The sequence below is a fragment of the Toxorhynchites rutilus genome, chromosome 2, assembly GCF_029784135.1.
Source record: "Toxorhynchites rutilus septentrionalis strain SRP chromosome 2, ASM2978413v1, whole genome shotgun sequence".
NCBI classification, from domain to species: Eukaryota; Metazoa; Arthropoda; class Insecta; order Diptera; family Culicidae; genus Toxorhynchites; species Toxorhynchites rutilus.
This window is the reverse complement of record NC_073745.1, coordinates 262035498-262057107: the sequence shown is the minus strand read 5'-3', so window position 1 is coordinate 262057107 and position 21610 is coordinate 262035498. Positions and strand designations below refer to the sequence as shown.

At 38.6% G+C, this 21610-nt stretch overlaps 2 protein-coding genes across 5 annotated transcripts; one reads left to right on the top strand and one right to left on the bottom strand.

Annotated features, from left to right (window-relative positions):
- Positions 1–8484: 8484 nt before the first annotated feature.
- On the top strand, positions 8485–10039 carry LOC129769869 (uncharacterized). The gene is made up of 4 exons (XM_055772374.1): positions 8485–8761; positions 8823–9118; positions 9239–9618; positions 9675–10039. The coding sequence occupies exons 1-4, from the start codon at positions 8665–8667 to the stop codon at positions 9847–9849; spliced, it is 948 nt and encodes a 315-aa protein (XP_055628349.1). The 5' UTR covers positions 8485–8664; the 3' UTR covers positions 9850–10039.
- Positions 10040–17849: 7810 nt separating this feature from the next.
- Positions 17850–19770, bottom strand: LOC129768499 (tRNA N(3)-methylcytidine methyltransferase Mettl2). Of its 4 annotated transcripts, none has more exons than XM_055770194.1 (4): positions 19362–19497; positions 19226–19298; positions 18732–19150; positions 17850–18665 (listed from the first exon to the last, which is right to left on the bottom strand). In XM_055770194.1, exons 1-4 carry the CDS (start codon positions 19490–19492, stop codon positions 18332–18334), a joined length of 957 nt encoding a protein of 318 aa, XP_055626169.1. In that variant the 5' UTR covers positions 19493–19497; the 3' UTR covers positions 17850–18331. The 4 variants fall into 4 exon arrangements, with proteins under 4 accessions (XP_055626169.1, XP_055626167.1, XP_055626170.1 ...); XM_055770195.1 differs by lacking the exon at positions 19362–19497 and adding an exon at positions 19507–19770 and having other exon boundaries at positions 17854–18665; XM_055770192.1 differs by having other exon boundaries at positions 17851–18665; positions 18732–19298; positions 19362–19770.
- Positions 19771–21610: the final 1840 nt, after the last annotated feature.

Sequence of the window (21610 nt, the reverse complement as noted above, 5' to 3'; positions counted from 1 at the left end):
GCAATTTTGTGTAAGGCAATTGTCGATGTCGCTTACATAGAAGTTGTACAAAAGGGGGCTTAAACATGAGCCCTGGGGGAGGCCCATGTAAGAGACCCGACTTACTGCCGAATCTCCGTGAGAAAAGTTCAAATGTTTCTCACAAAGCAAGTTATATAACATATTATTCAATAGAGGCGGCAGACCCCGAGAGTGTAATTTGTCTGACAAAACCTCTATTGAAACAGAATCAAAGGCCCCCTTTATGTCCAAGAATACTGAAGCCATTTGTTTTTTTTCGGCGTAAGCCATTTGAATTTCTGAAGAAAGCAACGCAAGACAATCATTCGTCCCCTTGCCCCTGCGGAACCCATATTGTGTATCTGAGAGTAGGCCATTCGTTTCAACCCATCGATCAAGGCGAAACAAGATCATTTTCTCCAACAATTTCCGTATACAAGACAGCATTGCTATTGGGCGGTACGAATTGAAGTCGGACGCGGGTTTTCCGGGTTTTTGAATAGCTATAACTCGTACTTGTCTCCAATCATCTGGAACAATATTATGCTCCAGAAACCGATTGAATAAGTTCAACAAGCGATGTTTCGCCACATCAGGGAGATTTTTCAGCAAGTTGAACTTAATTCTATCCGATCCCGGAGCAGAATTGTTACATGAAAGGAGAGCAAGAGAGAATTCTACCATCGAAAACTCGGAATCAAGATCGCACCTATCTTGTGGTATATCTCGAACAATTTTTTGCACAGGAGCGGAATCAGGACAAACCTTCCGTGCAAAATTCAAAATCCATCGATGTGAATATTCTTCGCTTTCATTCGTTGAAGAGCGATTTCTCATGTTTCGAGCCACTTTCCATAATTTTTTCATTGACGTTTCTCGTGACAAACCTCCCACGAAATTTCGCCAATAAGCACGTTTTTTCCCTTTGATCAAGTTTTTAAATTGATTTTCAAGGTCCAAATACGTCTGAAAATTTTCAGGGGTTCCACGTTTCCGAAAAGCTTTAAATGCATTCGATTTTTCTACATAAAGCTTTGAACATATGCTATCCCACCATGGATTGGGAGGCCTTCGACGAATAGTTGAACCTGGGATGGGTTTCGTTTGAGCGCGAACCGCGCTGTCATAGATCAAACGAGAAAGGAAGTTATACTCCTCCAATGGAGGTAAACCATCTCTGGAATTGATGGCTAGAGCAATCGCGTCCGAATATTTTTTCCAGTCAATGTGTCTTGTGAGGTCATATGCCATGTTTATAGATTCTGAAGAATTCGACCCAATGGTGATGGAAATTTTGATTGGCAAGTGATCACTACCGTTGGGGTCCTGGATTACATTCCACTTGCAATCTAACGATAGTGAATTCGAGCAAAGCGAGAGGTCAAGAGCACTTGGTTTAGCAGGAGGTTTAGGCACACGTGTTGTTTCCCCAGTGTTCAAAACGGTCATATTGAAGTTGTTACAAAGGTCATATATCAACAATGAACGATTGTCGTCGTACTGTTCCCCCCAGGCAGTTCCGTGAGAGTTGAAGTCTCCCAAGATCAATCGTGGCTCAGGAAGAAGTGAGCACATGTCATCAAGTTGTTTGCGGCTAACCGCAGCTCTCGGAGGCCAATACAAGCTGACAATACAGAGGTCTTTACCTCTGATGTTTGTATGACAAGCAACAGCTTCGATCCCTCCAATAGGTGGAAGGTCAATTCGAAAAAATGAGTGGCACTTATTGATCCCCAAATAGTACCCCTCCGTATCTGTCATCGCGGTCCAAGCGTATAATATTAAAATCGTGGAAAGAGATATCATCTCGCGAAGAAAGCCAAGTTTCGGACAGAGCAAAAACATCACAATTGAAGTTATGAATTAAAAATTTGAATGTATCCAATTTAGGGATAAGACTACGACAATTCCACTGAAAAACAGTGATATCTCCGACCTCTCTATCTAAATTAGACATCAAGAGAGATAATCATTGCAATGAGGGGCCATGTTTGCATCAATTGCTGTAAAATTGTCTTTAATACTGGAAGCATTGAGATGACAAGGGTTCTGATGGAGTCGGAAACATTAAAACACTTGAAGATTTGATCCAAAAGGTCAGACAACTTTATAAATCCCGATTGGGAAGTTGAGCTGGACGGAAAAACAGGGACAGGGTTTTTGATGTCCCCTGGAGTGCTGGGACGATCGAAGATGAACTATTCCCACGGAAGCCAGGAGGAACCTGATTTTGCTTGTCCGCTGCACTCGATTTTACAGGCAAGCTAACTGGGGGTATCACCGGGGGGACTTGTTCTTGAACTTTGGGAGTGGTCACATTTTTGCGCCGGGGATTCCCTTTGAAAATAAACGGTGTGCCCCCGCTAGCTGTGTCCGCTTCCATTTCATCAACTGGCAACGTGGAAAAGCTATTGTGTGTTGAGATTGGTTGTTGTTGTTGTTGGGCCAGTGGAGAAGCGCCCTTTAAAATTTCCGCAAAAGTGCGTTTCGAGCGTTCCTTTAAAGAGCGCTTCTGTTTCTCCCAGCGACTCTTGTAAGTTTCACAAGCTGAGAGCGCGTGTGGGGATCCTCCGCAATATGGACACTTATGCTCAGTCGCACTGCAGGATTTCCCCTCATGTTGCTCTCCGCAAGTGGCACAGCGCTCCTTGTTGGCACAATAATCTGAAGTGTGACCAACTGACTTGCATTTGTTGCAAGTCATGGGCTTTGGCACGAAGAGTCGCACAGGTAGTCTCAATTTGTCCACCATAACGTAGTCAGGGAGGGCGGCACCAGCAAAGGTGACTCGAAACGAGTCTGACGGCGTAAATTTAGTTTGGTCCCCATCATGGGAGAGTTTCCCGAGTTGGCGACAGTCCAAGATCTTTACTTCCATTGAGGGAAGCTTCTTGAACTTGCCTTTTCCTTCTTTTTTTATTTGTTCGCTCGTCAGACCCGTTTCAGTTATCACCCCCTCAATTTCTACGTTATGGGAGGGTATAAATGTTCTATATTCGAGAGTGAAGTGTTGGTCAGCAACAATCTCGTTTGCGTGTTTCCGTTCATTCACGACAACCCACAATTTGTTCGGTCTAACCCTGCGAATTTCAGATACAGAAGTGTATCTGGCCAGATCTTTCATGATCTGAATCACGTTAAGGCTTTTTCCTTTTGGTTTTGGCCGGAGGAAAACAACCCACGGGCCAGTTCCAGGTGCATCTTCTGGATAAACTCTGGCACGTGGAGCGGAAACAACAGAGGGAGAAGACGAGGACGAGGACGAGGACGAGGATTGGGTTGGATCGGAAACATCAGAAGGGTGAAGCGAAATCGATGATGGGAGAGGGGGAGTGGAAGTAACAGTCGGTTCAGAAGGGAGGCTTGCTATTTTCTTAGAGGGGGGCTTGGAAGGATGAGCAGATTCGTCCCCAGAAGAATTATCTTCTTTTTGAGGGACTCGTTTATGTTATGGATTCATTATCGGAGATCTCCATCTCTGGAGATCCTCCACTATCCTCCATCTTACAAAAATTTCTGTCTTATTTCTAATATATTATTGATTTTAACAATAATCTCGAAAAAAAAATTACAAAACAAAAATAAATTATGATAATAATATTAAACAATGAACAAATGAGTTGAATACTAATATTAATATTAAATATGTGTACCTTAAAATAAAAGTTGTTCCGATACTGCGCTCTACTGCCCTAACCAGGGAGAGACAGAGGCTACGCGCTATGGATCAACACAATAGCGCAAGAATAGCTCACACGGTCACGTGATGATAATTCCCGTTAACGACAGCCACACGATGGCGATCCCGTTATGCCGATGTTCAACAGCCGCCAAGGGCTGCAAGCTGCAAGAGCGCTGCTTCCTTTGTTCCATTCACAAAAGGTCAATTCGAAAGCGGACAGCAATGACCTTCACTCGTACACTATACCAATCGCACAATAGTAAAAGTGGCAACGCACAATAACGACACTGAACTTTACTCGTCAAGAGTTGGATAGCGAATCAATGCCCAGAATAGAGATTGTTTTCAATTTTTAGGAATAAACAATTAGCAGAAAGTTTTTCGCGGAATTTCATTTCGCGTACAGCTAGTTAAATGTGTGAGTTATTAATATGCATTAACAGAAACAACATGTTCAAAACATTTTATACCAAATAAATGGAAAGTATCGTCAAGTGGCATTTGCACACTCAATTTTGCGATAGACTGTATGTTGTGAATCACAAAACAAAACTTTGAGTACTTTGAGGCACCCCTAAGTCATGTCCGATTGAGCTGAAGTTTTGTACAGGCCATTTTTTTGGGTCAATAAACAAAATGTACATGGTCGATTTTTTAAATTCGATATATATTTTTTCTTTGTCGATTTTTGCTGCCCCCCTAGTACACATATTAATTCCAGCGGAATAGAATAACAACAACTCTTCTCCGAAACACGGCATATTCCAAAGTAATGGAATATTTTTATGTGCTCCTTTGAATCCAGGTAAATATGAATTTCGGTCGAACACGTTGAAATTGTGGTGTAAATTATGTGCTAGTGAGACTGCTTCGGACACAAGGAGCAAGATACAAAGAATCTGAGCATGGAAAGGATGGTTTACATTTAGTGTTAAGTGAAATCCATAAACATGAAACATAAATTACTGCATAACTCGAGAACAAATCAAGCAACTGGAACCAAATTTAGCATATAGAGGTTTTTGGGGTCAACAAAAGTTTTTATGGTGGTTCGACACTCCTCCCCCTCTCTAAAGAGGGGCTGCCATACAAATGAAACACAAATTTCTACATAACTCGAGAACTAATCAAGCAAATGGAGCCAAATTAGGCATGTGAGGGTTTTTGGGTACGAGAAATGTTTTCATGCTGGTTTGGCACACCTCCTTTCTCTGGAAAGGGGAGGGGGCCTCATTCCAACCAAACAAAAATTTAATATTTTCGAAAAACTCTGAAGGAAAATGAGTATATTCGGAAAATTGAATTCCCTCATGTTCTACAATTACATCGTGACAAGAGTTTTGAGTCCATTTGATGTTTGCGCTACCAAAATTGATCTTCGTTTGAAAGTGGAAATAGGTTTTCAGGTGAAAAACGCACTCCTTTATTTTATAACTAAATAAATAAAAACGGATCGCCAAACGTGTTGGTAAGCGCAAAACTCGGAGATGGAATCGACCGATTTTAGATGATTTAATTTTATCATATTTTCAATATCAAACATGTATTCCATGTAACGGAGAAACACTTTATTTGCAAGTGATTCCTGACCAATTGTGTCTTGAAATGATTTGATATTATAATGACGAGTTTTGGTAGAGGTAACAGGAGATTTAGAAGATTTAGAAGGTTTTGAATGTGTAAAGGGTCAATTAGACGATCAATCAATTAACAGTTCTGTGGGTCCTATGAACGTTCGCTTAGTAGGAAAACGTGAATATTTGATGGTATCGATAACAAAAAAAATCCATTTTGAGCGGGACGAAGTTTGCCGGGTCACCTAGTACCCAATAAATTGGAAACAAGCGAAGCTTAAATTGCCTTATTTATCCTCTGAACATTGTCCGCTCACTTGTTGCGGTGCTTGTTCATTGCATTTGCATTTGAAGCGATACACGATTCCATCTCTCTGGTTATCTGAAACAAACAAAAATCGAACATATTCTGAATCAGTGAAGAAGCCACTATCGCATGAACCTCGGACAAGTCAAAAACATCTTTTTTGACAAAATGACGGACGTTTAAAAAACAAAATGCGCTTTAATACTTTTTTTCTTACGGTTCCCGATTTTTTTTTAAAATAGTAAAATTTTAAAAATATCATTTTTAGAGGTTTATGCGTTAGAGAGATGGCTGCATATTGTATCCATATCAATTTGACATGAATCGGTTCAGTAGAACTTGAGATATGGTGTACGCCAGTTTGAAAAAAACTAGTTTCGAGAAAAAAGTTTGAAGTTCTTTGTTATTGCCTTGGCAGGTAAGATACCGCATCACTAAAATTGCTCTTACTCGGTAAAAAATAGAATTTTCGATGAGTCCTTTCCAGAGTATATTCTTGAATGCCTAAACTACAGAAATATGAAGGAAAAAAATATTGTTTTTTACATTTCTAGACAAGAATACTGCCATAAGCACAGAAATGCGCAGAACTTTTGTTCTGAGAAAATGGAAATGCTTCCAATTTTCATGAATTCAAACCATTTCAGGATATAGAATATAGTATCTTAGAGAAATTTCTATTAGATTAGTATCTAAACCATCAAAATCCTTTCACAGCTGAAATAGTTAGTAACCGGAAAACTATGTCATAAAAACATGAAAAGTTCTCATTTGGCACTTTGAATGAATCCTACGTCAAAAACTACAAATGAAGAACTAAGAATTCTTGTTAAGACCTGCAGGCAGGGTTGCCATCTATAATTTCAAAAAATCAAGGAAAATGAAAATGAAAATCAGGATAAGTCAGGATAGTTCATATTCGGTTGTACGAAAAGTTAAAAGTAAAACATAATTTTCAATCAGCTTATTATAACATAATATTATATCCATAGTTCTGTTTCTCAATCTTTCGCCATCTTTCACACAGCTTAAATATTCTATCCTCCCAAAACATGTTTGATTCGTCGTCGAAAACTGCTGCGAGCCATACATGTGAGAAACAGGTTGCTTGGTAGTAGCTCATAATACAGAATCCATTCTAAATCCCACCAGAAATGTATATGAATGTATGTATATATGTATATAGAATTGATAAGCATGGTACATATCCTCGCATAAGCGGAAATGCTTGTGTTTCACCTGACTTTTTCATCGTTTATATTTTTTTCTGAAAAACCTACAGCATCACTACAGTCAATTGCAGAGAAATAAGTATTCAAATTTTCACTGAATTCATCATCCATGCTTTGGAATGAATCTTTACTCAACAAATGAGGAAAGCATTTCAGCAGTGGAACACTTGTTCAATTTTTCCTAATGTTTATGATATTTAGTACGGTTATAAATATATTTGCCATAGTCCCATCATTTATCTCTACCCTCTACCCTTAATCACGAAACAATTGAGGGTAGAGATAAAACAAAAGTTAAGTACAGCTTTGCATCTAGGGAATTTAACTTAATTTAAGATATATACAAGTGCGAACCGGAGAACTATCAGGACAGAAAACTTGGCATGGAAACCAGTATATTGATTACGAATAATGTAAAGAGTACAAAAATCAGGAAAAATCAGGATCATTTCAGAAAAATCGGAATAAATTGAGTGTTATCAGGGAGCGTGCTAAAAAGTCTGGGAAATCCTGAAAAATTAGGGAGGTTGGCATCTCTGCCTGCAGGTACCTGTTGAACAAAATGGTTTTGATGTTAAAGAGCTATGAAGCTCTGATGCATAGAAAAAAGATCGAAATTGGTTCAAATCGACTCACTAAAATTATTGCCCCATTCCAATGATTACTTGTTTCGATGATACTTGGCTGATTAGCGCTTTCGATTTCATAAAAATCAGTAATGGATAGGCTAACAAATAATAATATTTTTTGTAGTGACATATTTTTCGTTGTGGCAAACTTCAGGATCTCTCAGAGAATGAAACAATGCAAATTTGGTCCAAGACACATTCGAAAACAATACATCAAATTTAAGTTGAGCAAATTTTGGTCGTTCCACCCTCCGGATGCCACTCTTTTCGATGAACTCATCCAATTTTACTAACTTTTAAAATATGTAACAAACAGTGGTTTGATTCCTAAGGTACAGTGGAGCAAATGACCTCATTTGTTATTTACAAGTGTAAGAATCTAAAATGTGCAGTTCCCTCAATTAGTTCGCAGGATAACTTATAAAATAATGAGCTTTCAGACGTTTCATGTGGAGAGTTGTACAGTCAAACCTGTTTTTGTGCAGTACTTTTTATATAGTTATATAGTAAAATAGCGTTTTTATGATTAAATCTGAACTTAGCTCACACAAACGAAAAATCGCATAGATCAGATCGCACAATTGGCTAATATTGACATTATTCTTATGTCATTGTTTGAACTCAAATAGTAATCTGTTATGTCATCTTGGCGTATAAAACTAAGAAAAGTAACACTTTTACTACAAAATTTTGATACCTGTACTATCTATATGTATCGTTTCCACATATCAATTGAAATAAACGCACATTTTACCCTGTTTTTCAGTTCAAAATTGTGATAATTAGTGTAATATTATTTTATAGTTATTCAGCAATTTGTCTCAGAATGTTTGCTTCATTCCAGTTACATTGAGTAACAATACACACAATAAGACGTTCGTAAAAGCAAACTATTCGTTCGCAATTAGTTGCTCTTCGTAAGTCCTGATTAATTAATTACCAACTGATCAGAGATTAGAACACCAACCATGCGGAACGAAATAAGGATAAAGATAGCTAACGCTCGCGTGTAAGTGAAAAGGGTATCTCTGAGTTATTCCTCATAAAGTTACATACGGATCGTGTAGCCTTACAGTTGATGGAGAGCATTGTACCGAGCAGGACATACATTATTTTTTAAATTCAGTTAATCTTTTGAAACGAAACCAAATATAACACGTGCTCCTCCGGTGATTAACATACGATCATTGTGAATAATTTATTGTGATTTATTGTAACTAGTTACTTGTCTTCGTGAATCATGAAGAAGGAGAAGATTCGTCATCTGTTAGATCTTTCCAAAGCGGAGAAGCGCGCATTTCTGGATTCATTTGATATGATTTTATCAGACTGCGATGGTTAGTAAATTTATTGAGAAATTCATAATAACGATATCGATAAAAAATCATTAATTTTCAGGCGTAGTGTGGAATTTTACCGGACCAATACCTGGGGTAAATAAGGCATTACAATTGCTCAAACAAAAGGGCAAAAAAATTGCTTTCATATCGAACAATGGGATGCGCACAATGGAAGAGTACAAACAAAACTTCAGTAAACTAGGAATCGATGTTAGTGAGCGTGACATCATTCATCCGGCGTTGACGACGGTTAAGTACCTCAAATCGATCAAAATGCAGGATGCCGTATACTGTATCGGCACTGAAATTTTCAAGGATTATCTACGGAACGCCGGGTTCACGGTTCTTGATGGGGTGAGTAATTATAAGACTTGGAACAATGGAAATAAAACTCGAACAATGTGAACAAAAGGGGATATGATATTTGTCTATTGTCTATTCATACATTACTCTATTGTTGATTTTATATTGCAGCCAACGGAACGTTTTCCTGATGAAAGAGTGGCCAATCCGGTGCGAGTCTACACCGACTTCTTTGAGGAAACCGACAGCCCGAAGGTCGGAGCTGTGGTGATGGACATTGATGTAAATATCTCCCTTGCACATCTGATGAAAGCCAAGTGTTACCTGCAGCGAAATCGAGACTGCTTACTCATAGCTGGCGCCACAGATAAAATCGTCCCGTTGGATTCAAGTATGGACGTGATAGGGCCGGGCTATTTCATTGACATATTGGAACGTGCCTCCCGACGGAAGGCGCTGGTGCTTGGGAAGCCTGGTCAAGCACTGGCCACCTTTGTGCTGGAGCAGTTTAATGTTACCAGACCGAAACGAACGTTGTTTATTGGAGATATGTATGTTGTCGATTTGCTGTTTTTGGTGAAACATTTTATTTATACTTACATTTCAGGCTTCCGCAAGACATGGGCTTCGGAACAAAGTGTGGCTTCCAGAAGATTCTTATGCTCAGCGGTGGCACGACGAAAAGCATGATGTTTTCTCATGAAAGATCAGAAGAACTGCCTAACTTTTACGCCAGCAGCTTCGCTGACTTCATCCGGTTATATGAAGACATTTCTCAATAAGTATTTGTATATATAAGTAGTATTTATTTAGATAATGATATATTTATTAGCTTGAAATGATGCATGATCGTGATTTAGTGTTAATAAGTTTCATATGTCGCTGCCGACAAACATACCATAGTAAGGAAAAAATTGACCATAGTGTAATGAAATACGCACTAACGAAAATAAAAACATTGAGTGTGACTTACTTTTTCGTTTTTCTTACCAAAAATTTTCATTGGATTTTTTCGATTTTTTCAGCGTTTACCATTCGGAGACAAAGTTATATTGTTTTTGCAAATAAAACTAAACGATGATAACTAACATGTTTATAGTTCGACCGCATTCCGTTTTCCAAAATTTTCTTATAAGGTTGGGAAACAAAAGTTCCATTGTTCTGAGATGGAATTACAGACTTTATTAAGTATAGTAAGAATGTTTCAATTTAGGTCATGTCATAGAAACCTACGTCTCTATTGACAAAAAATTATCTTGAGCAAAATTTTCATCGGCAAAATCGATCGCTGACATACAAATGGAACAAATTTACTCGATAACTAATCAAGCTAATGGAGCCAAATTTGGGATGACTCATCATATAAGCCCATAATTTGTGGGCTCTCTGCCAAAGCAACCCGTTTTTGGTCTGAAAAAAAAATCTTTTTATCTTAGTGTTTTTCTCAAAAAATGAAATGATATCTGTATTAAATTTGTAAGCCCCATTTTGAAGCTTTAGTATCATTGATTGGCATTGTTATTATTTATTAGACGATAGTGATGGTATCCCTGTAAAACCAGCAAGCATATACACTGTAGTAAAAATAAAATGCTTATTGAGGTGTAATGGATGTTTAATCAGATACTAGGACATGCTTGTTTACATTGCGTAACGTACATAACTTCATTATAATATATTTCATGTACAAACAAAAATGTAATTGCTATAATGAATTAAAAAGTAGTATAATCAGGCAAAAATTCAAAAACTGGAGAACTTTAGCTGTCGGCGAAGTCAGTATTTTCAATGGTTTGAGCTTCAATATTTCCTCAATTAAGTTAATCCCTATTTTTCGCTTTGAGCTGTGCGAAAAATAACTATAATTGTCTAGACCGCAATGTGTTTTACTAATACGGACTAGACCGATTTTAAAGTCCGTGTTCGGGAAACGCCTTGCGGTCTACTCAAATAGCTGGTAAATTTTGAGCTTTATGTTCAAAGCTATTTTGACATATTATCTGAAGGAAATTTTATAACAGCATTGCAATAGATTGTGAGAGAGTGTTCAAACCGATTGGTGTAAAAAAATCTTGATTCAAATGTCTGAGCATAAAGCACTCAAAATTAGGTGTTTTTTTATATGTACTTCCCATATGTTCTAGAAAACGTAATCCTGCGCCGAAACGTCTCGATGCTTCTTCTAGATAGTTTCCCTGATATTCAAAAAAACAAGACCAATGAATTTTCACGACAATATACGCTCTTGTGTATTTTACATTCTTTGTGCTTTAGTGAGAAAAAGATGTTATTTCAAAGAATATGTAAAATCTGTATAAAACACGGAAAATCTGTAATCAGTTTCAGAAAATTCTTGGTTTCAGAAAATCGAAAAAAAATACAAGAAGTGTGATATAACCGCAAGGTAGACGTAGGACTACCGTTGGCTCGGCAATCGTTTAAAGGGTGTGTCACATCAAATTGCATCACGGAAAAAACGCTGTAGAAATTCGCCCAGTAGACCGATCCTTTTGAAAATTTTAGACAGTAAAATAAAAACTATTAAACAACTTTTGGCATTTTCTTTTTATTCATACTTCGAGCCCAAGCCCGTATGCTCGCACCTTCCTCTTTACCCCGTCCATAAGGTTCTGTACAACGTCAGGTTGTAGTTTTTTTTTAACAGAAATCCATTTTCTCTTGAAGTCCGCCTCCGATTTGACAACTTTTGAGTTCTTCCGGAGGGCCTGCTTCATAATCGCCCAATATTTCTCTATTGGGCGAAGCTCCGGCGCGTTGGGCGGGTTCATTTCCTATGGCACGAAGGTGACCCGTTGGCTTCGTACCACTCCAACACGTCCTTTGAATAGTGGCACGAAGCGAGATCCGGCCAGAAGTCGGGCCCTCGTGCTGCTTCAATAGTGGTAGTAAGCGCTTCTGTAGGCACTCCTTAAGGTAAACCTGCCCGTTTACCGTTCCGGTCATCACGAAGGGGGCGCTCCGCTTTCCGCAAGAGCAGATCGCTTGCCACACCATGTACTTTTTGGCAAACTTGGATAGTTTCTGCTTGCGAATCTCCTCCAGAACGCTGAATTTGTCCTCTGCGGAGAAGAACAACAGGCCCGGCAGCTGACGAAAGTCCGCTTTGACGTAGGTTCCGTCGTCCATTGCCAGGCAATGCGGCTTCGTCAGCATTTCGGTGTACAGCTTCCGGGCTCGCGTCTTCCCCACGTTTTGCCTTTCGTCGCGGTTAGGAGCCTTCTGAACCTTGTATGTACGCAGGCTCTCCCGCTGCTTGGTCCGCTGGACGAATGAACTTGACAAATTCAGCTTATTGGCGACATCCCGGACCGAACTTCTCGGATCACGTCTAAACTGCTTAACTACGCGCTTGTGATCTTTTTCACTGACAGAGCATCCATTTTTGCCGTTCTTCACCTTCCGGTCGATGGTTAGGTTCTCGAAGTATCGTTTTAGTACTCTGCTGACCGTGGATTGGACGATTCCCAGCATCTTACCGATGTCCCGATGTGACAACTCCGGATTCTCGAAATGAGTGCACAGGATTAATTCACGACGCTCTATTTCGTTCGACGACATTTTTCCAAATTTACGAAAAATTGACAGTGAAGCATGACCAACGTGATCTATACACTCTTATCTGATTATAAGCGAAAGCTGAAGATATAATTCCTAAAAATTAAATTTCTACAGCGTTTTTTCCGTGATGCAATTTGATGTGACACACCCTTTATTTGAAATTGGATCTGAATCAATTCATAAAGCATGGATGCATGAATGTTTTGAAAGATTGCTGAATGTTTTTCTTGTTAGTGTGTGGACGGATGAGTATAAGTATGGAATAGTTATTAATATAAAATTTTCGAAAAATCTTTTTCGAACTTGTTGAATTTTACCGATGGAATTTTAGTGGCCTTGTAGAAGCAACTGAAGATGTTTGATACATGATTCATTTTTGTTTTCGTGAGAATTACACGAGATTTATCATGGTAACTCCATACGCAGAATAGAAACTGGGGGCGCCATTTCACGGTGAAAACGAAATAAGGTCTATATAACCTTGTATAAAATTAATTTCGTTTTTATCGTGATGTGGCAAATTTTCATGACTGTTCCATGCGAAAGCAGAACAGAAACTGATGCGAGTGGAAGTACCCACATCTTGCGTATGTCCGCTATGGTTTCCCAAACACTAATGCAAGCTAGCAAAACAAAGCACAGCTCGCATGTATCGCTATGACGGTTTCTCCAGGTGCCTAGATTTTGCGTCCGTGATCGGGAACACATTGCGATCACAAATCATCATCAATGAGCTAGATTGTTATGATTTCAATAGCTTGCTTTCAAAACAATTTTTAAGCTACTGAAACGATTTTCTGGACCAATAAGTGACAATCATATGATTCGTTGACATTTTATCTTTCGGATGAAGTGATTATTATACCACTCCATTCAGCCGGTAAAGAGGTATTAACGTTCAAAACGTAGACTTTTGTAATTTGGAAATATTTCGTCAATGTTATGCGTGAAGTAAACAATTTGAAAAGAAATGCTGTCACTGGAGGGTGACATGAACTATCGAAAATAAAAAAGTCTGAAGAGAGACAAGCTTTTTTCCATATATTCCACAGATTTCATTTTTTTAGAGAGGAGGGGAATGTATGGGTTCCAGAATGCACATTTACAACACTGCCAGGTATAACTGTCTCACCATATTCGCTCCGCCCTTAATTCGTACATACTCCGATCACAGCAACCCAACGAGCGAACCTCAATCTCTCTAAGGGGGCTGTCAAACAAATGAAACTCAAATTTGTACATAATTCGAGAACTATCAAGTATGGGAAAAGGGGGGAATTTGGACCACCTAAGCAAAACACCTAATATTTCCAAACCAATACGGTCTAAATAAAAAATGTCACATTGTATACTGAGCTACACTTGTTTTCTCTCAATGAATAATGTTGAATCATTATACAAAGCTTCAATCTACCAAATATATCATAAAATAAAAGAGATGATTTTTGGACATTCAAATTTAATGCGGGGTGATTTGGACCGTCTGTGGGGTGATTTGGTCCAGTGTGTGTTTCATCGAAAAAAACATACTTATGTTTATGTAAAGTATTTTGGGATAATGTTACAATCAGTAACGATGTTTTGGGATCGATACCAGGTGTGTTGGTCAGATTCCAGACCAGAAAAGTTGGATTGACACCATCTCGAATTCTGCATGAATCTTTTCACTGTTGGTCGAGCATTTTCAAACACTTTCGATGCTTGGTCAAAGAAAATCCGTTCTCGATGGCCTGCGTTGCTCTTTCAAGCTCCTCCTTCTCCCAACGTTGTCTGTCCATCCTTTTTTTGTAATTCAGCGGCATTTGGAATCAATCAAGGCGCGTAGAAGTATATCCTAAGGTGGGTCAAATGGCTAAAACCACTCTTCAGCCATCTTGGAAGTCTACTGTGTTTTGTTTGTAAACAAAACACAATACGCTAGTGCCGAAGCTCGCTCGTGATCAGTCTGTCTCTTTCACGCTTCAAGGAAATAATTCCCCTTCTGCTTTCTTCCGTACTGTTTGCATATACCGCTCCCCTAACCAACTTAGTGACGAAACGGCCTCTCCTAGTACCATAGACCCGTCTTGGAATCAATTAGACCAAAGAAAAGTTTCAAACCTGTAGGACCAATTCACCCCACAGAAACGTGTCCATGTCACCCCACACAACACGCAAAAATTAAAATGCAATTAATTTCTTTTGTTGTTATCAAACTTACAGTTTCACTACATCAAATTGTTCCTCTTCTGTAGGCGAACAGAACTTTACTGCACAATACACGAAAAGTTTGTTTAATTAGCGGGAAAATCCTTAAAACCACTATCGGAAAACTCACACTTTTTGACGATCAAAGTGCTTGCTGTGTTTATGCTACCGTTTCTCTCTACTTGTGAAGTTATACCAAAGTTTTTTTTACTTTAGGTACATACGGTTCAACAATAGAAGGAAATGATATTATAAAAAATCCAAGTTGAGCCGTAATTTTAAAGATAAAGGGGTGGTCCAAATCACCCCATATGACCAAATCACCCCGTGTTACCCTAAATGGAGCCAAATTTGGCATGTGGAGGTTTTAGAGGGCAATAAATGTTTCTGTGATGGTTCGACAGAAACTCGACTCCACCTTCTCTAAGAGTGAGGCACTAGCCATATTCCAACGATATACTACAATTATTGAATTTTTTCTGAAAGAAAATGGAAAATTCAGAAAATTCGATTCCCGTGACAAGCGTTGTAAGTCCATTTGATGTTTGACATTTGGGTTTTAAGGTGAAAAAACGCACTCCTATATCTTATAACTATATAAATAAAAATGGTAATGGTAATGGTATTGTATTATAGAGACTGTAAACTTTTTCAGTTCATTCGTCTCTAGCCTTGAGAAAGGCCCTTTGAAAACACTACTCTATTTTACTCCAGCGCTACCACCTCCGCCCTCTTGCCTTAAGAAAGGCACTCGATCCCTCGCCGTCCAGCCCGTCCAGCAACGATGTTGTCCAGTCGGTGTCCACACAAAGAATGATATAAATAAAAATGGATCCCCAAATGTGTTGTGTAATGTGTAACAAATGGTGAACTCGAGTAATAAATCGTTTGACTTGTGACGGCTTCATTTTATTATATTTTGAGTATCAAACATGTATTCCATGTAACGGAGAAACATGTTATTTGCAAGTGATTGAAAAATATTGAACGAGAATTGTGGTCGATATCGACCCCTTAGGGACGATCTCGGATTCCCGGGGATCGACACAAACGAAAACTGATTTTGGGGTCGACAAGGTCTAAAAATTGACCCCTATTAATTAACACAAGTTCTGATTTGAAACCTTCAAGATATTGTCTAAGTTGTATTACGTGAATCAACTTGTTATAAGAATGATTAATATTTTATAAGAATATATTAGTATAGTATTAGAACTATAGTGATCGATTTCCACAATCTTCTCTTGATCCCAATTTCTCATCACTCAAAAAGTTTTACGATGCGAGAAAAATGTGATAATTACTTGGTGCCAGGATCGGACTGGACACATTATTACTTCCCAACCAACCTCCCGGAGTTTCTGGCGAGTAACTAAAGACATGTGTGACCTTGCGTTGTCTTGATGGAACACAACACCCCTTCTGTTGGCCAATTTTGGCAGTTTCTGGCCAATCGCTAGCTTCAATCAGTCCAGTTGTTGATAGTAGAGATCTAAATTTAGTAGGTGGCCATACGGAAGTGACTCATAAAAAATGATTCTCTTCCACCGTAAAACCTTCCTAGCCATTAGTTTTGATTTGACCACCGTTTGGGCTGCTTCACCATACTTTGACCACGATTGTTTTCGCACAATACACCCAGCTTTTTTACGCGGGGGATACGTACCTCGTAAAATAAAAAAACCGCGTAAAAAACAGCGTCAATTGGAAAATCCGCGTAAAACAAACCGCGTTAAAAAAACAGCGTTCATTGGAAAAACCGTGTAAAGAAAACCATGTCACCTAATGATAGATATCAAATGGGACTATCCTTACGTTAAACGCAAGTAAAAAGCTGAGTGTTGCACACTTCCGAAAACCCGCAGTTTCTTCCTGCAATAGTTCGGTTTTCCTCACGAATGAGATCGTCTGGTGTTGCTAGGAGATTCCCTTGTGGTTTGTTCACTCTAGTGCCGATGCACGTGCAGTACCACTGTTGGACCGTCCAGAGCTAAGTAGACAGGGAAATCCATTCACGTATCGCTGCCCGTAAAAACCCCGCACCGTTGTACAGCCCGCTGAGCTACCCGTTACCTAACACCTAAAATCCACGTAAGAATCGTGATAAGGTGCGGCACTAATTTCCTTCATAAGCGCTAAGCTCCGTTACAAACACTAATTACCGTAATATAATAGGGAACGTAAGGTTTTTTACGAGGTACGTATCCCCCGCGTAAAAAAACCTGGGTGTATTTGGAATCCAGCAACTAAAAAGAATGTTAAAAGTGTTTATATATTGTAAATTGCTGTATAAATAAAATTTGTACAAAGTATTAACTGTTTAATTTGTTACCAACTGGTCAATCCTCCATTCGGTCCGCGGTATAGTTTTTGGTTTTGGATTGGTCCCTAACAGGACCAAAGAGGTATGGAATTTTCCATACCTCGCATTCGCACGCGACACTGGACCGATGGGAATCTTTCCGTGGAAGACTTAATTTGGTTACGAGCATTTTGACAAAATAAAAAACCGTTTCAAAATCAACGAACGTGAAGATTTAGGGGTTCAACTCATCAAGTAGATTGGTAAAAAATAATCAGGTTCATTCATCACACTTAAAATATTAAGTTTTTCATCTTCCTACTTAAATATTTGCAAGTAATTTGTATTTGTGAGTAATTTGTATTAATTATTGTTAATTACACTTGATAGTCACCTAATTTTATGTCTATTTATTTCGTTGAGAAAATAATGTCAAGTCACTTAACCCTTTCTAAGTCCGTGGTAACTGTATTGCCATCTACAAAAAATATTTTTTTCGCCGCACTTGGAATATTATTTCAATATTTTGCTTAACCAAAGATCTCTGAAGGTATCTGGTAATAATCATTATTTTGTAGGGTCTGAAAACTATTTTGGGCGAAAGACCCCTTTTCAAGAATAAAGTTATATTCTGGAAAAGGGGTCTTTCGCCCAAAAAAGTTTGAGAATCCTCGATCTAGCGTAATATAAAAAGTCCTGAGTTTTCGAGAAAAAAAGGTAGAAAATATAGTGCATTCGGTGTCGAAACCATAAAAAAACAAATACAATCAATAACAAAATCCTAATTTTGGCTAATTCCAAACTTTAAAAAAAAAAGACTAACTAATAGACTTTAGTTCGATGTTTCGATTATCAGAATCGGTCCAGTAGTCATGTATTTAAGAAAAAAAGTAATTTTTGAAAAAAATGTAAAAAAAAATATCGGACCTCCCAAAAATGGAACTTGAAGTGAAATAACGTGTCCACTCGAAGTTGTGGAAAAAAGTACAAGTCGAACCTTATAATTTGTTCTTGTAAATCACTTGTTAATTGAACTAATAATATTAGTGTGAACAACTTATCGATTTTTGATTAAGCAACAGCAAAAGAATGAAACTCCTAATTTGGAAACTCTGTCAAACTTGTTATCTTTAAATCATTGTTGATACATATCGAAATCGAAAACAAACATTTGGAAAATTGTCATTGGTACATATTTATTCATTTTTAATATCGCTCTTCAATGGTTTCCTAAATTTCACCTGCACCCAAATTCGATACATTTTCAACATCTTCCCTCGATTGACTTGCAGCCTTCGGTCGGCGATGTTTTGCTCTTCGATAAGACCCGCATTTTGAAATAACGTACGAAGGTCGTCTTGTGTGAAAAAGTAGACAAGTGTACCATCGCCTCGAACATAAAAATTATCCTTAAGGCATTTGCCTGGTTTGAATCGTAACTGGGCAAGATCATATCTGCCATAGTCTCGTAGCAGCAATTGCCCTCCTGGTTTGAGGTAGCGGTAAATTTGATTAGCTACGTGTTTCATCCTGAAAAAGAACAATATTGTGGATACAAGGATGGAATACCATCTTACAAACGCAAAATGAACTTACTTTTCTGGATTTATCGCCGAGAGAACAAATATCAGTACGACAATATCGACGCTATTTTCTTCAAATGGAACATTCCACTCATCAGCCGTAGCATCGAGCACAAAGGCTTCGCACCGCTTCTCGTCAAACTCTTTGCTTTCCTTCAGTATCTGAATCGCTTGCTTGGAAAAATCGCTGGCGTAGATTTTAAGATTTTCTTCTACACTGTATTTGAGAATGGGAAAAACTGTATTGCCAACTCCACATCCGATTTCAAAGATCGTTCGCTTGTCAGTCGGTTCCAGAGAAAGATTCTTTACTTGCGCACTAACTTCATCCACTCCCACAGGGAAGACCCGTTCAGGTGCGCCTTTCGTGTTTCTAGGAGCCAGTTCCGGGAATTCCGTGAACAACCAGTGACGATCTTTAAAAAAACGATTCTGATGAATGCCATAAAATTTATCCCAATTGAGATCGGCTTCTGTTTCCAATCTTAATGCATCATCATCCTTCACCTTGACGGTAGAGTTTTTCCGAATGCTTTCCAGCGCAGCTTGTTCTTGCTCGTCGTCCCACTCGACATTATCCCTGCGGATCGAAAATGAGAGACAGTACAAATTAGAATTCTTCTTTCAGATGCATCCGACGAACCATGTGTTGAAATCAAAAACCTTAGCCGGGTCTTTGAGAAAACGCTCTCCAATACGAGGCTTTTTCCGAAAACGAGTAAACTCATAATCACACAAGCGCCTTAAATATTTTAAAGTATGTCGCGTTCTCATAAATATGTTCCTACCAAGCATTATGCTGGAATACATCGTCATCTTCCGAGAGAAAACGATTGCCGAATTGTGGTCGCTTAGTGTTGGTTGCGCCTTCTTCTGCTGGCTCAACTGTTCCTGCCATGAAAACTGAAGAAACTTCCTTTCCACAATGATAAGCACTTATTGAGCTATGTTGTAATTGAATAAATTATGTTGATGGAATGCAGAAGATAAAACATACATTTTATTTTGGACACAATCAAAACAAACCGAACACATGTTTTTGAGTGTTCGGCGTTATAACACCAAATGTAACTTCTGTTATTCTTTGCACACCAATAAATTTGGTAAGACAATTCTCGCGTAACTTTTGAAAAGGTCCTATGTAACATTCACATCAACTCGAGAAAAACGGAGTTGAAGACCGAAACACTGTACCGCGGATTGTTTCAAAAGGAATCGATCTTTATCACTACTTTTACCACTAGCAGTCAATAATAACTCTGAAAAAACAATCCTAACTGTTGTTATGTGATTTTAGTTTGAAATTGAAGCCTCCGAGCAAAAAATGTTACATTGGACGTTTTGATTGACCGCTTGGTACATTGGACAAATTACGTTGCACGAAGACAATTTGAAAATAAGGTACTTTCGTATTAGCGTCACCGGAGCCGAAATACAATAGATAGCATTTTTATTGTTCGCATTGGCATTCAAATATTATTTGTATTGTTTGTTGTATGCAGTGTTTTGTCATTTTTTAGTGCTACGAAAATGCGTATTTGGGATTTGGGGTATGTAAGTATAAACGCCACTGGAGCGCAATTTTCATTATGAATTGGTTTTTCTTAACTAAATTTATTGTGAGGTAAATCGAGGATAAGGAACAGAGGTGGCCCTAAACCACCGAGGTGACGCAATCCGAGTCTGCCGCCGACCCGTCGTCGGAAGCTGCGACCTTTCGCTAGCAAACCTGTGTTCCATCGAATAACCGGGCAAATGTTTGCCGTCCGATGCTCGCTAACGCTCAGTCGGACCTAACTAAAGGATCGTCTCCTATATTTCAAACTAACCGGGCAATCGATGGAATACAGGTTTGCTTGCTAAAGGTCGAAGTGCGACTTCTTGTTGTTTTGGTTGCTTTGTTACTTCGGACGTATCGAGCGTCAGAGGAAAGTGACGTCCGAAGTAACAGTCGAATGCTTAAAATTCGAATCTGTACATTGGGCATTTGGGCATAGATACTTGAACGGTTGTTTTCGCAATGCATTCAATGATGGAGAACTAATAGTGTGCTTGAGCTTGAGCTTGGGTAGACTGTACATTTCGTAATTGCTCTCCGTTATTGACCTGAACCAACCAAATTTCACAAAGAACACACAAAATGACGCTTGGGACTAGTAAATCATTCTCGTTGTGCAATTTTCGGAGATTCGAGCTTTAAATGGCCAATAACGACGCCGGCCACGTCCCTTCAGTCACTAGGGGAAGGGAAGGAATGTTAGTATGATATTCGCCGCCGAAGGCCAGAAGGGTCGCCTCTATAGCGTGGTTCCCTAGCGTTTATCATGGAAGGGATAGTTGTTAGTGGGAATGGTTAAGAAAAATCGGATTCACTGCGGTAAGTGATGTGATTCTCAAAACGTGAACTCTCAACTGTTCGAGTGAACAAGCGAACACTTTTCTTTCAGCGATTGCTTAAGCTGCAATATTTATTTAAGTTAGTTATAACTTACAAATTCAGTTTTGGCTTCAATTTGTACTTCGTTTACTCACGATAACAATAGGTTATGTGTAATGTACTATAAATGTAAATATATGTTTAGTTTCATGAGATGTCGTTCGTATCTAAGTTCCACTCACATTCTATTATTATGAGATATTGAATTTCATTGGATTATAAGCACTCATTTAAGTTAGTTAAGGTACTTTAAAGGAATAGTTTTAAGTATATGTAGAAATAAGTTCAAATTAGCACAATGTTTCATGGCCTTTTCATCATAATCAATGAATACTTTGTTTATGGTTTTCTTTGTTAGGTCTTCTTTCTCATTCTTTTGATATAATTTTCTAACGTCATCCTTCTGTCATATACATGATCTGCTCTTCGGCAGGACCAGTACGTGATGTGCTAAC

What these genes read in the sequence shown, in the direction of transcription:
- LOC129768499 (XM_055770192.1), bottom strand. Translation starts at nt 19,534, where the DNA reads ATGACGATGTATTCCAGCATAATGCTTGGTAGGAACATATTTATGAGA. An exon ending in GTTTTTGATTTCAACACATG is followed by an intron (nt 19,299 to 19,361) that starts GTTCGTCGGATG and finishes TTCGATCCGCAG; the next exon opens with GGATAATGTCGAGTGGGACG. An exon ending in TCGGCGATAAATCCAGAAAA is followed by an intron (nt 18,666 to 18,731) that starts GTAAGTTCATTT and finishes GTTCTTTTTCAG; the next exon opens with GATGAAACACGTAGCTAATC.
- LOC129769869 (XM_055772374.1), top strand. Translation starts at nt 8,665, where the DNA reads ATGAAGAAGGAGAAGATTCGTCATCTGTTAGATCTTTCCAAAGCGGAG. An exon ending in GGTTCACGGTTCTTGATGGG is followed by an intron (nt 9,119 to 9,238) that starts GTGAGTAATTAT and finishes TTTATATTGCAG; the next exon opens with CCAACGGAACGTTTTCCTGA. An exon ending in ACGTTGTTTATTGGAGATAT is followed by an intron (nt 9,619 to 9,674) that starts GTATGTTGTCGA and finishes CTTACATTTCAG; the next exon opens with GCTTCCGCAAGACATGGGCT.